This window comes from Arachis ipaensis, chromosome B7, assembly GCF_059453495.1.
Source record: "Arachis ipaensis isolate K30076 ecotype BB chromosome B7, ASM5945349v1, whole genome shotgun sequence".
NCBI classification, from domain to species: Eukaryota; Viridiplantae; Streptophyta; class Magnoliopsida; order Fabales; family Fabaceae; genus Arachis; species Arachis ipaensis.
Genome location: NC_142442.1, coordinates 36,100,605 through 36,117,972, shown reverse-complemented (window position 1 = coordinate 36,117,972; position 17,368 = coordinate 36,100,605). Strand labels below are relative to the sequence as shown.

At 36.8% G+C, this 17,368-nt stretch overlaps 3 protein-coding genes across 3 annotated transcripts; 2 read left to right on the top strand and 1 right to left on the bottom strand.

Moving 5' to 3' along the window:
• Positions 1–2,990: 2,990 nt before the first annotated feature.
• Positions 2,991–3,671, top strand: LOC148550842 (uncharacterized). The gene has a single exon (XM_088494636.1). It carries the CDS (start codon positions 2,991–2,993, stop codon positions 3,669–3,671), a length of 681 nt encoding a protein of 226 aa, XP_088350762.1.
• Positions 3,672–4,139: 468 nt separating this feature from the next.
• Positions 4,140–6,307, bottom strand: LOC148550841 (serine/threonine-protein phosphatase 7 long form homolog). Its single transcript, XM_088493085.1, has 3 exons — positions 5,891–6,307; positions 4,382–4,484; positions 4,140–4,291 (listed from the first exon to the last, which is right to left on the bottom strand). Exons 1-3 carry the CDS (start codon positions 6,305–6,307, stop codon positions 4,140–4,142), a joined length of 672 nt encoding a protein of 223 aa, XP_088349211.1.
• Positions 6,308–12,768: 6,461 nt separating this feature from the next.
• Positions 12,769–16,805, top strand: LOC148550840 (uncharacterized). The gene is made up of 3 exons (XM_088493092.1): positions 12,769–12,888; positions 16,454–16,603; positions 16,692–16,805. Exons 1-3 carry the CDS (start codon positions 12,769–12,771, stop codon positions 16,803–16,805), a joined length of 384 nt encoding a protein of 127 aa, XP_088349218.1.
• Positions 16,806–17,368: the final 563 nt, after the last annotated feature.

The window sequence follows — 17,368 nt, the reverse complement described above, 5'->3', positions numbered from 1 at the left end:
TGTCACTGGATTGGCCCCATTCGCAGGCGCCACCAGAGAGATGCCCATTTCGCACGCATCAGGAAAGAATTTGATGGCGATTCCATTTCGTATGCGTGTGTCACTTGATAGCTGCGTAAATTTTTTTTTCCGATTCTATTTTGCGGGCACCATGCTTGAGACGGCTCATTAATTTTCATATGACAAAGTAACGTGTGTAACTCAACGTTATGATGGTTTGAGGAGATAATACAGTAATGTGACGGCGTTAGTTAGATGAGTAGGGCTAGAAATCGGACCGTCCGATTTCTTTGTTGGAGAATGGGGTGCACAAATCGGATGGTCCGAATTGTGGGTGAGGGAAAAATTCAAGCATAGTAATCGGACCGTCCGATTACATGAGGCTGAGATATTTTTGGTTTAGTTCACTTAAATCGGATGGTCTGATTTGCTGCATGCTAAAAATTTTGAATTTGAAAGTGATCAAAATCGGACGGTCCGATTTCAGAGCATAATAAAAGTTAACTGTTGACATGTGGTCGGACCGTCCGATTTATGGTTTTATATATACCTCAACATTACCCGAAGTCTCCATTTTTTGTTACTCTTTGAAATCTCTCTTCTGAAACCCATTTAGTTCTTTCTTCTTCTTCTTCATTGTTTCGGCACCAGCTTTCATGTTTATTGTTTGAAGATCCTATTTGCAACAAGTTTGAGAGTGTTTCTTGTATCATAATGGATGATAGAGTATTATTGAAGATTTATTATCATGGGCATATTTTATTACAAACAGCTGAAGGTGTAAAATTTGTGTGTGAAAATCCATTGGATATTGTTATTCCATTTACGTTGTCGTTTGAAGAATTAAAAGGTATAATTTGTGAGAAGATGGATTCTCAAATATGTAGGAGAATATCGTGCATTTTGTACAGGAACCCAATATCTGTATTTGGTGGGTTCGTTCAGTTTCAAACCAAATATGTAACCGATGAAGCGAGCATGCAAGATATGTTTTCAGTGTACATGGAAACTCGCTCACGGATATCATTCATCGAGCTGTATATTGAGTTTGAGCAGTCGGAAGCAGACCGGAATATTGAGATGGAAAATTATAATAGTGATAGTGAGGAGGAGTTCGAAAGTAATTATGAATGCCTTGATCCGGGTGGAGATGGAGATCAGGCCGACGACACTATGCAGGCAGATGTGGCGGATGTGGCAAATGCACTAGTAAACCAGCATCCGTTTGTGGAGCCTACTTTCATGCGCTCGCTGGATTTGGAGGCCGTGCATACACTAGAATTTCCTGAGTATATGAATGCAGGTATGTAGTTTTGATACAATATATGATAGATTAATATGACAGATTGATTAGTTAGCATGACGAACATGTGATCAGTAGAAATGGTAGTTGATTGTGCGACCTTTTTTATCTGGTAACCAGCGTAGTTGTCAAAATCGGGCCGGATCGGTAGGTGCGACCGGAACGGACCAGAGCGACCAGACTGGACCGGTTTGACCGGACCGAATCGAACCAAGCAGGATCGGTTCAAACCAAACCAGACCGATTCGAACCAAACCGAAGCGGACATTGGTATATTGGAATATTGATATTGATTGTGTTATTATTTATTTTTCTTGTTCAACTTAATTTTATTCTTATAATTTAATAATTTGATTTTAGTTTTTTGGTTGATTTTTTATTTCTTATGTATTTAATTACTTATTTATATTTATATGACCAATTTATAATTATTAATTAGAGTACATAATTTCTGGTGTGAATGTAGCAGAGCTTCCTGTCGTAGCGGATGGTGAATTTATTGTGGGGATGGAATTCAGTTCCAGGGAGGCAGTGATTAAGGTGATGAAAGATTATACAATCCGTCGAGGCATGGATTATCGGGTGTACGAGTCGGAGCCAACAACATTCTATGCTTAATGTACACAGTACGGTGCTGGTTGTGACTGGCTGATCAGGGTGAGTAAAATGTCCAAAAAGTACTGCTGGGAGATAAGGAGGTACAATGGTAGTCACACGTGTACTCGAGCAACCATTTCTCAAGATCATTCCAAATTGGGTTCCGACATAATTGCAGAAGCAATTAAGCCGTTGGTAGAAGTTGACCCATCTATAAAGGTAAAATCAGTCATTGCAGAGGTACAGTCGAAGTTTAATTACATTGTAAGTTATCGCAAAGCCTGGTTAGCAAAGCAGAAGGCAATGGAGTCAATTTTCGGCGGGTGGGAAGCTTCGTATAAAGCTTTGCCCATATGATTTGAGGCCATGTGTCACAAAGAGCCATCAGCGGTAGTTTACTTTGAAACAATGCCTGCGTACCAAGGTGATGACTTGGTTCCTGACATCCGTGTCTTACATCTAGTCTTCCGGAGTTATTGCCCTTATATCAGGGCATTCCGACATTGCAAGCCAATAGTGCAGGTAGACAGAACACATTTGTATGGAAAATATAAAGGTTGTCTGTTGGTGGCAGTTTCTCAGGACGGCAACAACAATATTGTGCCTATTGCATTTGCGATAGTGGAGGGAGAGACTTCTGACGCGTGGCACTTTTTTCTCAGTAACTTGCGACAGCATGTGGTGACGCGTGACGGTGAGGGCCTTATATCCGACAGACATGAATCCATCAACTCAGCTATTGCTCGGAGTAACGGAGCCTGGTCTCCTCCTAGGGCTTTCCACATGTTTTGTATCAGGCATATAGAGTTGAACTTCCTAAGAAAGTTCAAGGCTCCATACCTGCAGAAGCTTATCGTCAACATAGGTAAATATGAATAAAACAAATTTGTTGTTGTCTAATATTATGTTATAATCCATGAGTTTATGATGATGCCTTTTGTGTAACATAGGATATTCGAGGACGGTTTGCGAGTACGAGATACGTTATCAGCGATTGTGCGAACGCGGTGAGGCCTACAGTAATTGGCTAGATAGGATACCGCGCGAGCAGTATGCCTTGGCATTTGATGGTGGATACTGATGGGGTCATATGACAACCAATCTGGTGGAGTGCATCAACTCGGTTTTGAAAGGAGCGCGCAATCTACCGGTCACTGCACTTGTTAAGGCAACGTTTTACAGGCTTAATGAGTTGTTCACACGAAAAAGGGCCGAGGCTGAGGCTCGTATTAATGCTGGACATGTGTTCTCTGAGATTGTGACTACTAAATTGCATGCAAATCAGCGGACATCGGGAAACATTCAGGTTAGTTGCTTTGATAGACAGAATGAGGTATTTGAGGTACGTGAGATGCCTAGTGGAGTGGAGTACGCAGTCAACCTACGTCGAAGAGTATGTGACTGTGGCGAATTCCAAGTGGATCGCATTTCGTGTCGACATGTATTTGCTTGTTGTGCAAATCAGCGACTTGATTGGCAGATGTACGTTCATGAAGTATACAAGATGGACCAAATTCAAAGAGTATACAGAGCTAGGTTTAGGCCACTAGGAAATCCGACAACGTGGCCCGTTTATACTGGACCTCGTTTTGTAGGCAATCCGTTTCTTAGACGTGTTGCCAAAGGTCGGCCAAAGATGACCCGCTTTTTGAACGAGATGGACACTCGGATGCTGCGTGCGCCGAGGCGCTGTAAGCAATGTGGGGCCGAGGGCCACAGCCGTAGCAGATGTCGTCAACGTGGTGGTGCAAGTGCAGATCCAGCCACATGACCTTGTTATATTAATTTATGATCTTGTTGCATGACTGTTTGAACCTATTATATGACCTTGTGGATGTATGTATGATCTTGTTGCATGACTATTTGAACCTATTATATGACCTTGTGTTATTTGAACCTATCTCATGAACTTGTTATATGAATTTATGATATTGTTACATGACTATCTGAACCCATTATATGAATATGTTATACGAACTCAAAGATATTTAGTTACATAAACTCTGCTTAACATAGTACATGTCAAATACAGTAGTACATCACATAAACTCCAACGAACATAGTACGTGCGAATTAAAATAATACATGACCTAAAAGAACGAGACGCAAATAAAATAGTACATCACATAAACTCCAATGAACATAGTACATCACATGATACCTGACCTAAAATAACGACATGAAATGAAATAATACATCACATTTACTCCAATTATTCATAGTCAATGCGAATAAACCATTACTTTCTCCTTCCCCACTTCATTTTATTACAGAACTTTTTGCACTTCTTTGCAACCCTTTTAAAAGCAGATGGAGTATATCTATTAGCGCTTCGGCGTGGAGGATCAGTCATAAGGTCATAGCCTTTTCCCTTTTCACTTGTGGCCGTACCTATTGAAATAGAACAAGCTCTAATAAAATGTATTTTTGAAATAAATATAGCTCTAATAAAGTGTATTTCTCAAATAAATATACCTGCACTAGGCGCTGGATCGTCGCCGTGGGAGTCATCATCATCATTTGTATCATCCACATTATCTTCCTCATCCTCATCCTCATCTTCATCCTCATCATCGTCATCATCCTCATCCTCATCTACACGATCTACTAGGTAGTCATCAGCCTCATCAGCAGCTGCCTTATTACTCTCCTGAATTAGACTCATCGGAATACGTCGTGGGTTCCCGCTCTGTATGATACCTCCGATGGCAGCATCACTCCTACTCGAATCAATAGAATGTCGACCGCCAGAATGTGATGAGGATGTGTGGTGTCGAGCTCTCGAGTCTAATGACATCCTACCTGAAGCAATACCACTTGGATGCTACGGAGCCATGAATCCAAGTAACTGGCTAAATGAGGCTTGTTCTCCTGAGTTAAAATGTGGAACACCCCAATACTGTTGATGTAATGGAACTGATGGAGTAAAGTAATCCACGGGCTGAGTCTGAGGAATATATGACTGAGGTGCCTCTTGTGTTTCTGGCTGAGAAACTGGTGGTGGTGGTGGAGGCGGCGGTTCTGTTTGCTGCTGTTGGTTCTCCTGATGATCCGCTGGGTGACCCTCTTGATTCTCTTGAATTGCGAGATCGGTCAGTTGCAAGTGGGCACCATATGCCCCCTGATACCATTGCATGTAAATATCCAAGGGATTATGTAATGGAACCAGTGGATCAGAAAGAATGTGACTATACCGATTCGTCTATTTCATGATCCAGAATGAATGCACATCGGACCAATCTTCATTCTTAGGTCCAGTCAAGACCTCGCCATGTGCATGACCTAGGTCCCGCTCTTGATGAGGCACACCCTGACTCAAACCAAACTGTCTCCTCAACCTATCAAACGCATGCCACTCAATGCATTCAAAAGAGATCAGCGGCACGATTGCACTCCAAATAACCAAGTGGTGGCGGATGTCAGCCGGAATCACACCCGCCTCAATGCGATCAGCTGCATAAGCCTCCCAAACAAACTGAACACATTGAAGATAACAGAGTATTACACACCAGATAATAATACTTCTAATCAAAAATATAAAAACAACTGAATATCACATACTTGTCCTTCCTGCAGATCGTCCAATACCCTCCTATAGTGAGCCAGAGTATGATATCTGTAGGGCCGTTCATCACGGTCCCAATTACGCCATCTGACATCAAACAGCCTGTTATAAAAAACTTATGATAAAACTCTTAATTAAAAAGTGATGCACTTATTCAAAGCAGATGATGGTATAGGCGAGAAAAATGGTAAACGAATCCAAGCCCAGGTAAGCAGAAGGGTCAGGGGTCCATCAATCTCCTTGCAGTCGACACGAGTAGCCCTACACAATGCTCTATACAAGTGCGCCAAACATGCCAAACCCCAACTAAATTCTCTGATCCTGCCGAAGTTACAGAGCAACGGCAGAAATTTCCAGTGCACTCCTGCCCCAGACTTGTCCCCAAAGATAATCGTCCCAAATAATAACATTATGTGGCACTTTACATACCTCTGAATCTGAATATCATTATCTAAGACAATATGATCTTTTAGTCTCCGAAACCAAGTCAACTTTACAAAACTTCCTCTACATTCTGTCTTCCTGGGTGCAACACCAAAATGATGGAGGCATTCGACCTCTAATGCCTCATAACTACTCAGAGTCGGTCCTGTAACTGGAATACCATTTGTCGAAAGGCCAAAAATTACCGCCACATCCTCCAACGTCACGGAATACTCGCCAATTGGAAAATGGAAAGTATGAGTCTCGGGCCACCATCTCTCGATCAGAGCATTAATCAACGCCGATTGACATTGGACAACTCCAATCTGCGATACGTGATAAAATCCAGTCTCCCGCAAATGCCCCTCCACAATTGGATTATATGGATCCGGTGGTATATAATGATCACATATTAACATTCGTGAACCCTACAAAACATAGCCATGTATCACATTAATCAAATATAACCATACTTAATTAACATATCATATTTAACATTCTAGCATTCTCATTATCACATAAGCAACATAACATAATTAATAAACCTTAAATGAAACTAAAATACAAATCTATTTATTACTATTATTTCCATGAAAACTATATTTTCTAATATCTAGATCCTATTTATTTCTTAATAACGATTTTCATTCGTTTAATGTAAATAGAATGTTTTAAACTCAAATAAATTTAAAATTAAATCTAATTATTATTATTACTCAACAGCAATATAAAAATATATATGCTAATTCTAATATCTAAACTAAATCCTATTTGGTTTATAGTAATAACTATTAATAATACCTAATTTATATTTATATAACTGATTCCCACTTTTTTCTTATATATTATTATGATTATTATTATTATTATTATCACTGTACGGGCACATATAGAAATTAAACTAACAACCATACATAATCTATTCTACTAACTAACCACATTATTCCTAAAGTAATTAACTATCTAAACTAGTTTAAATTACTAAACTAAACCTAAACTAACGGTCACTAGAAAAAAAAATAATAATAATAATAATACCTCCTTCAGAAAAAATAAATTTATGTTACTTAGTTCACTAATTATACTTACACAACTCTAAGTCTCTAACACTTGAACTAATTAACATCATACATTCACTAATTATTCAAATAACATGTAACCTAATTATTATTATTTAAATTAAAAAAAATTACTTTAGTAAAATAAACTTACATAACTAGGATGATCAAGATAATTAACAATGTGTAACTCTAGACGATTAACATCTTTTGTTCTTCGTCTCCTTGGCATTATTTAACTTGGTCCCCCTCCTTGAATTTTTTTGCTACTGGTGCAGCTTCAATGGAAGAAGAAAAATGGGTTTTGAAAGAGATAGAAGGGTCTGAGAGTGAGAGAGGAACGAAGTGGGGCACTGAATGGAAGGCTGGGGTTTTACTCCAATGTGAGAAGGGGTCCACTGGCTGGGTTGGTGCATGCGCGACGCGTGGCAATGGTACGCAAATCGGACGGTCCGATTTGTTCACCATCCACGCTAGTAATCGGACTGTCCGATTACATGCACCCTAAATCGGACCGTCCGATTTCACCTACGCAGCCCCCACACCCCTGTAATGCACGCCACACCCCAATAACCATGGAATACACCAACGTTAGCCTCATATTAAAATTAAAAAAGTGGTGTGAGACCGTGTGCATTTTCATTTTGTATAAAATGGCTCTGCGCATTATGGTATTTATTTTTTTTCATGTGTATTTAGAAAAATAATAAATTATAAATATTTATTTATATAAAAAATTATAAAACTTGGCTATTGCTAATATTTGAATCTAAATACAGTATATTTAAAAAAGAGGAGTGCTACACATACAAGTCATTTGGTTTACAAGTCATACAAGTTGGGAGAAACTTAACAAAAAATACGCTGACCCATATACGATTTTCATGGCGTGTTTCGCGTTTCTCCTACTCCTCTTCCTCTTCCTCTTCCTTCTTCTTCTCTTTCTTCTTCTCCTACTCTTCTTCTTCTTCCTCCATGAAAATGAGTTTCTTTTCTATGGCGTGCTTCGCGTTCCTCCTTCTCCTCCTCCTCTTCCTTCTTCTTCTCCTTCTTCTTCTCTTACTCTTCTTCTTCTTCCTCCATAAAAACGAGTTTCTTGCCAAATTTGATCTCCTTCGTGCGTTCTCTCTTTACCTTTTCATTCGTTGTTTTATTTGCGTTTATCACTGGTATTCTTGCTTCATTTTTTTTCGATTTTCATGGTTTCTGAAATCAAGCTTTGAAATCATTTTGAAGATAATGGAACTTCAGAAATACACCCAAACGATTACAGAAATACACCCAACTGATTACAGAAATACATCCAAACAGTTACAGAAATACACCCAAACGGTTATAGGAATTCATCCAAACGATTATAGAAATACACCCAAAGAATTACAGAAATACACCCAAAGGATTACAAAAATACACCCAAAGGATTTAAAAAATACACCCAAAATTCGTTGAAGTACACCTTATGCATAATTCAGAACTCTTTCTCTTTCTCCTCCTCATCTTCTGCTGCTTCTTCTTCTTCATTTTCTTATTTCATATACTCATAATTCTTTTTGGGAGGAAAAAATAAAACAAAGAAGAAAAAAATATATAATGTTGCAAAATCAAAAGAAGAACGAGGAGAAACACGACGATGAAGATGAAACACTTAAAAAACGAAGAAGAAGAAGGAGAAGGAGAAGGAGAAGGAGAATGAGAAGAAGAAGAAGAAGAAGGAGAAGAAGAAGGAGAAGGAGAACGAGAAGGAGAAAGAGAAGGAGAAGGAGAAGAAGAAGAAGAAAAGAGGCATGGAGAAAGAAAAAGAAAAAATAAATGACTTGTATGACTTGTATGAAAACCCTTGTACGTGTGGATAATTTCTCTTTAAAAAATTATATTTTACCACTCAACCAAAACTTCGGCAGCAATTTGAATTATTTAATGCATGAATAACGTTTTAGACTTTAGTATTGTTTTTGACATTCTTCTTTTTCTTTTTTTTTTGGACACGCTCTTCTTCTAATTTTTTTATTTAATGAGGTAAAAACCTTTTTTTTTTTTAGTATATTTCTTTGTTTTTATCTGAACCAAAATGGTCAGAATTGCATGGGTCAAAACTCAAAAGTGGTGGGGTTTGATGCTCCTAATTTTCTTAGGCAAGAAATGACTCGTGATCTTTGATCAAATTAGGGACACTTACTCTCCTTTTTAGGATATATATATAACGTATTTGCTTTTTTTTTCCTTTTCTATTTTTTTTCATTAATTAAGCATTTTTATTTGGACATGTATTGTTACCTCACAGGCCAATACCTTATAAAATACAAATTGTTACATAAGATGGAACAAGCAGCAGCCAGCATGTAGGGAAAAGAACAAAGAAACAATCATGAATCTAACATAAAGTTCGTTTACTTTACAGCACGGTGTGTATTGTTGCTCAAGATAAAACTGTCTACTTTTAAGAGGGGAAAAAAGAAAAAATAATGTATTTTTAAATATTATGCTGAATTTTATTTATTTAAGTTTTCCTTTTACAAGATGTTTATAATATATATCCAACTGAAGTTACCTCGGGAATGTTTGGTAGATGAGATAGGAGAGTTTCAGTCAGCCTTGATCCTTCGGCCAATTGGGAGTATATAGTACCTAGCTACAAGGGACTTCTACGATCAAGTCCATAAGTGTTCAAAAGGTATTAGGATTAGAATTCAATAGCATATCCGTGGTAAAATTTTTTGTTTATTATTCGTGAAAACTCATGTAGAGTTAAGTTAACTTTACGTGAAGTTAATATCTAAAAGTTGTTAGATGCAAATTTAATCAAATCATTTAACGGCTCTTAACTATCAAATTTACGTGAAGTTGATTTAACTGCACCTGAATTTTCACCTCTATTTTGAGAGTGCATCCTTTACCTATTCTGTAGGGATAATTATTTAGTACGAATTTATTCTAAAAGAACTTTAGTGTAATTACTCTTTATAAAAAATTGCACGGATTTTTTTAAAATAAATTATTATTTACAGACTCTGAGATCGATGCATATTGCGGGAGAGTACTTGACTCCGAGATTAGTATTATTTTTTTAATATATATTATCAAAGTTGTTTAGTATAGAATTATTGTTAGGAATTGTGACATATATTTATCTTTAAATATGTATGATTAAAATTGGCGCCCGAACGATTTATTTTATTCTCTTTGATTGCATCAAGTTCTAGGAAGGCATGCATAATGACTTAGAAGCACTAATAAGTTTGGAATAGCTAGGAAGTGGCGCCGTTAGAACGAATTATTGGTTGATCCAGAGGCGTTTATGCTAGAGGAGGTCTCCGCACAAATTCTTCCGAGTCATCACTCTCATTGAGTGCCTAGGATTCAATTACATACTCCTTGTCTAACTCTAAATTTTCCTCCATGGCATTGATTTAATTGGACTAGTTGTGCTGTTAGTAGCGTAGAATAATCATATTCATCTTGGTCATGCCTGCCAGATCTGGAAGGACCAACACCCACATTAATGTACTCAACTTCAGCATAGAGCTCTATCACTTGTTGCATGGCATTCGAACAAGTCATAAAACGCGATATCAAAATCGTTATCTGTCAAAGAGCGTTAGAAACTGATACTCAGATGTTGCCAATCACTTTCACATCAACTGCCCCCATAATAGTCAAGATGAGTTTCTTAGCTTTAACTCGACAAGGACATATTAGTGTCGGACAAACACACTCAATCAAGTTGGCATTTGGTTAACGCTCTCAACGGGCTATTAGCCATAAGAAGAAAAAAAAAATGTTTAAAGGATAGTATGCAACCACAATACATACTACATAGAATCACTTAATAGACCTCAGGTTTGTGGGCTGTGCCAACGAGATGATATTAAACAATCGTTTATTTTTTTGAATGTATCTAATTTGCAAATTAAATTTGTGTATAAAATATTTTTATTCATCTCATTGGCAATAATAACAAAATAAACATTTCCGGCCAACGAAATAAGTAATTGTGGGTAAAAGTGTAATTTTGTTTAAAAAAATCCGAAGTTGCATGCATTAATTAATTACTACTTATATTAGGGTTAGGGTTGGCCCTTTAGGCATGGGACCCCAAACTAACAAATAAAGTGCAATGAGACAAGAGCGGGAGATCAAAACCCGAAATGAAAACGGAGCAAAAGGTGGGAGATCGTGATGTAACATAACTGGTTTTGGTTAGTTGCACATGAAGACTAGAATTACAAATATGATATTGTGGGCTGTGAAAGCTGGTTGATGTATGTGCTTGGAAATTAATAAATTTAATTTTTATTTCCATAAATCGATTTTTGATATTTTAAGATTATGAAATAAATTAACTCCTAACTGAATAAAAATTATGAATTGAATACTAAATTATGAAAAAAAATAAAGTATTCCTTATTTTTTAAAAAATAATATAGCTAAAAGATTAAATTGTTTGAAAATTTGAAAGATAAATGAATAATTTATCTGTTTATTTGTTTGAGAATACCACTAATGTATGTTTATGTCGGGTTGGGAGGAGGAAACTGCCCCGGTTTTGTGTCTATTCATTTTCAACCACGTACTTTGATTTTCTACTGTACCCCTCGTGGTCACTTCAGGACCTCTAACTGCCTTCCAATTGTTTTTGAAACGTAATTTCTTCACGGATCACAAATAAAATTAACTTAATTAAAGTAATCAAATTAAAGAGCTTATTAATATCAAGATAAATTTATCAACGAGCTTTAAACCCCTGTGCTAATTAATAAAAAAAAAAAGAGAATAAATTTATCAACGAGCTTTAAACCCCTGTGCTAATTAATAAAAAAAAAAGAGAATAAATTTATCAACGTTCTTATAATTAACAAACAATAATCGATTGAAAAATGCATCATATTCACTTAGGCTGCGTTTGTTTTCAAGAACAGAATAGGACAAGAGACTGAAAATAGGACAGGACAAGACATTGATGAACAGAGACACAAAATTTTGTGTTTTTATATTCTGTTTGACAATAAACTAGAACAAATTATGAAAATCTAATTTATTCTTATTTTTTTCCATTCAAAAAATTTGAGATGAAAAATATAATAATAAAAAATATAATTATGAAAAATTAACAAAAATAATGAAAGAAAAAATAAAAAATAAGTTGTGTCCTTTGTTAGTGTCTCTGTGTCCTTCCTGTCAGGATGGACACAAAATACACTAATTCAGTGTCTCTGGACACATTGTCTCTGTCCATATCTCCTCTGCTAAATACGATTTTGTGTCTCTGTGTTCCTGTCTCAGTGTCATGTCTCTGTAAACAAACGCAGCCTTACTACTAGTTATTGTCACTTAGTTAATCATAGTTAATTAGTTTATGTATAGTATCACAAATATATCGTCTTTCTAACCGTTGAAAGCTTTTTTTTCCCAAAAAGTATTAAATTTTGGGTTAAATTATGTTGTTGTGAGCCTCTATTATTATCCTAAAGGGAAAGTATGAGAAAACAATAGGCATATTGTACAATGCATATAATGGGGTTTAATTAAAATTTAAAATAAATTATGGGTTATTAATTAATTTTGTATTATTTTTAATTTGAAATTTAAAACCATTTCCACCTCCCAGAGCAGTCTACTGCCCAGCATTGCCTCCTGTTGATCGGTTTCCTCCTTCATCTACGATCGAATAGTCCACCGCCAATAACAATTAACCAACCAGTGCCGCCCTCTCATTCGCACAGAACGCAGCCGGTTTTGACTCCTTCAGAATGGCAGAATCGCAAGAAGAGCGTGTTTCAAGCGAGGGTCCTCCTTTATGCACATTACCTACCCGAAATTCATTAATGGAGGTAGATATAGTTGAACTGTTAGTTTGTGTAGCCTCTGACGTTTTAGAAAATTTATCATACGGACAAAAAAACTTAGCCGGCGATGTCGTAGGCCATGGTCACAAGTCGAACAAGGTGAGCAATTAGGATCATCAAATTCTTCCATGGATGTTTATTTTGCGCTTAATTTTTATGTTTAGTCACAATGTAAATGAGTTCTTTAATTGTATGTTTATTGAAACATGCAATTGTAATCGATCAGTTGAGATGCAACTAAATTTATGTTTGTTTTATATTTAATGGTATGATTATATACATTGAGGATTAGGTGAAATTAATTAATCATTTCATGCTTATATGATTATATCCAGGAAGCATATTTTCGTACGTGTTTTTGTATATGAATGTATGTTGTCTTCATGTTAAATGGCATCTTTATTTGCTAATCATCCTATTATGGACTTATGTGCTTATATGGATGATGGGATAGCATAATTTAATTTTTTAGTTTGCTAATATGAATGCATTTTTATCTATGGTGTGCGTATATTATTCGTACATGATGATCATGTAAGTATGTAAAATAGATAACCATAGGGTGATGCAGTGGCTGAATTTGTTTACTGAATTGAAATGAATGCTACTTGTATTTGCAATATGCTAACCATGGAATGCTTATATGAATGTTTTAATGATATAATGGTATGCTTATATGCTCACTGCATATTTTTTAGTTATATGCTCATATGCTTCCTGCATATTAGTTTAATATTTTTCATGCTTATGGGATTATATGGTTATGTCTATCCTACATGTGCTTATATGGATGATGGGATAGCATAATTTAATTTTTTGGTATGCTAATCTGAATGCATTTTTATCTATGGTGTGCATATATTATCCGTACATGATGATCATGCAAGTATGTAAAATAGATAACCATAGGGTGATGTAGTGGCTGAATTTGTTTACTGAATTGAAGTGAATCCTACTTGTATTTGCAACATGCTAACCATGGAATGCTTATATGAGTGTTTTAATGATGTAATTTTATGCTTATATGCTCACTGCATATTTTTTAGTTATATGCTCATATGCTTCCTGCATATTATTTTAATATTTTTTATGCTTATGAGATTATATGGTTATGTGTATCCTACATTTGCATAGATTAACCAATTACGTAAAAATAATTCTCTTGGCTTGATTTGTAGCTGTTGATGTGTTTTCGGTGATTGTTTTAGAGATTTTATTTAAATGAGTTTTGATAAGGATCTTCCTCCTTTTGGTACTCTGTTTGTTTTGGAGCTATAAGTCACGCAGTTGTCAGATGTTACGGATGTTGGAAGTGAAGATATGGAGCTTGGTGATGAGATATTGGAGTCTATCTTACTTTTGTGTAGTCATAATGTTCATGTTTGATTTGATAACTAATGGTAATTAATTTTTCTCTCGGATTAATATAAAATACAGTTACCAGATCATGGTTGCCTATAAGAAGACGAGATACCAAGAGTTGGAATGCGGTTTGCTCAGTTACAGATGGCTCATGATGAATTTTATGTTACCTATGCAAAGAAAGCTGGATTTGCAACTAAGATAAGGACAACAACATTTGACAAGATCACAAAGGCTCCCGTTAACCAAGCTATACATTGTAATTGCGACGGGATCCGCGAGTCTCATGTTAAAGCACCAATGCAGAAGAATACAATTTCAGCTGCTGGGTGCAAGGCAAGGATATATGTAAAGTTTGATAAAGACGTGCAAGACTGAGTTTTGTTCAAGGTTGACTTGACGCACTCACACCCCTGTTCACCGAGAAAGGCAGTACACTACCATGAGTATAGGAAGCTGACCATGCATGCGAAGTGCGTGATCGAGGATAATGATGAGGCTGGGATTCGACCAAATAAGACATTCCTTGCTTTGTCAAATGAGGCTGGTGGCCCCTCTAACTTGGGATTCTCAGAGAAGGATTTAAGAAACTATATAACAGCAAGGCTCCGAACTAGCAACGTGAATGCGGATATCAGGGAGATGATGAGCTACTTCATGAGAATGAAGGACATCAATCCGAACTTCTTTTATGAGGTGAAGTTGGACGAGGAGTGTAAATTTAAGAGCGTAGTATGGGTTGATGCAAGGTGTAGGGCGTCGTATGAATACTATGGAGACGTCGTGTCAGTTGATAGCACGTACAGTACAAATAGGTACATAGTAGTTAAGTTGGTGTTTTTTCCTTTTCTTGATAAAACGCTATTCGATCGTGATTGGCATTTCTTACTTCTGGTTGGTTTTTCTGGTAAGCATGGATTACCGTTTGTATTTTGTTGGGTAATAAAGAAATCTTAAGTTATGAGTGGATTTTTAGCTAATGGGTGAAGTGCATGGGAACTGCTCCACAATGTATCATAACCGATCAATGTCAATCCATTTACCGTGCGATCAAAAATACTTTACCCAACACACGCCACCGGTGGTGCATTTGGCATATTATGAATAAGTTACCTTCCAAGCTTGGGGTTACCGCCGGTACGGAACTTTGTATGGTGACCTAAACGACATTGTGTGGAACTCTCGGACCGAGGAGTCATTTGAAGAAAAGTGGGCTGATTTTATAGATGAGTACAACTTACATGACAACACATGGCTGTCAGGTTTGTTACTGTACGATTACTTCACACACTTTAATTGCAATTAGTTGGCATTTGAATGTTTAGTGTTATCAGTAATTTTGGATGACAATTATATGGATGTTCATTATAGTATACATTTGGATGTTTAATATATCAGTGATTGTGGATGGTCATTTCTCACGTGTAGTAATATGTTTGGTGTTAGCTTTCTATGCTTAATTTGGGATTATTTATTTCTTGTAGATCTATATGATGACCGACGCATGTGAGTCCCAATATACTTCAAGGGTGAATTTTGGGCAGCAATGCGGAGTACGCAAAGGAGTGAGAGCATGCATGCATTCTACGGTGGATACTTACATAGTAAAACTAGCTTAGTTCAATTTGTTCACGAATATGACAATGTGCTTGGAGTCAAGGAGCAGAGGGAACTGGAGGATGATGCTGCAGACTCGAGGGGGGTAATTCCTTGTGCAACGACCTCGCCTATGGAGAAACAGTTTCAACAAGAGTATACCACGAACATTTTTAGGGATGTTCAAATTGAGTTTGTAAAGAAAGCTAACTGCAGAGTTTCTGCAGTTGATGAACATGGTCCATTGGTATGCGTGAAGGTGGAAGAGGAGAAACTAGTCAACGATACTATTCTATGCGTTTCGTACGATGTTCACTTTGACCGTTCCACACAGGAACTTCGTTGTTAGTGCAATCTTTTTGAGAGTTCAGGTGTGTTGTGCTGTCACTGCCTTGAAGTTTTCCATTCGTATAAAGTGTACAAAGTACCTTTCTGTTATGTTCTCCCTCGATGGAGCAAGAAGATAAAGCGCAAGCATACGTATGTCAAAAGTAGCCATGATGTCAGTCGGTCGGATGAGAGTCATGTTGCATTCAGGGGACTATGTGCACACTTCTATAATGTTGCTTAAGAGTTCGTCGGTAATGATAACGAAACAGCATTGCTGCATGTTGCTTTGGAAGAAACAAGGGCCAAGTTGGCTGCGCACCGTGCCAAAAAGAGGTCCGAGAGCGTGTCAGATACCCAGACCAACATTGGCTCACAGAGTTCGAATGATGTTGGTGTTGATGACATCCAAGACCCATCGAAGGTCACTACAAAAGGCAGGCCAAAGAGTAAGAGGCTCGGCTATGCCCTTGAGAAGTCCTTCAAGAATTCAAGACGGAGAAAACAAAAGAATTCATCCCCGTTAGATGTTTGGCTTAATCTCAACTTTGTATGTTTATTTGGTATAGTACTATTCTAGAACATAACTGTTGGACTTATTCTTTTTTTTTTGGTAGGTGGTTCGTCCGCACGCATTTCAAGGTATAAACCATGGTGCTGTTGCTGGCCTGAATTTTCCCGACCAAACCGGTGGTTTCATGTCTTTGTTAAGCTCCTTCAACAAAAAGTAGGATTAGTTGGACAAGATTGTGATGATGTATATTTTCTCATCTCTGTGTTTGTATGGATTCACGTTTGTTTCAAGGTTCTAAGGCAGCTGTGCAAACGTCCACATGTTATTAATTGCAAGAACTCTTTTTTCATTTGTTAGAACAAACCATTTTACTATTTTTATTTCGTGTAGACTTAATGCATAAAGAGTATATTTGATGGTATTCTGTAATTTACGAGATAATTTAATAAAGTACCTGATTTCTACATACTTTACTGTATAATTTTTCAGTACATAGCTGTTCGTTATAGACATTGTTTTCACGTATTTTTAATGTACTAAAGTGGATGTTCATTTCCATAGTTGATCAGATGTTCATTTTTACTTTTATCATGGATGGTTAGCCGTTAGTATTCGTGTGCCACTTGGTTGTTATGTTTTGATTTTGACCTAATTAAATTAGATGTTCATTATAGTAAGGTATAGGATGTTCAGTTTAACTATATTGATGGATGATTACTGGTCACCTATTAGTTGGATTATACATCACTAAAGTCAATTAGACAACTCTAACAAATAGTT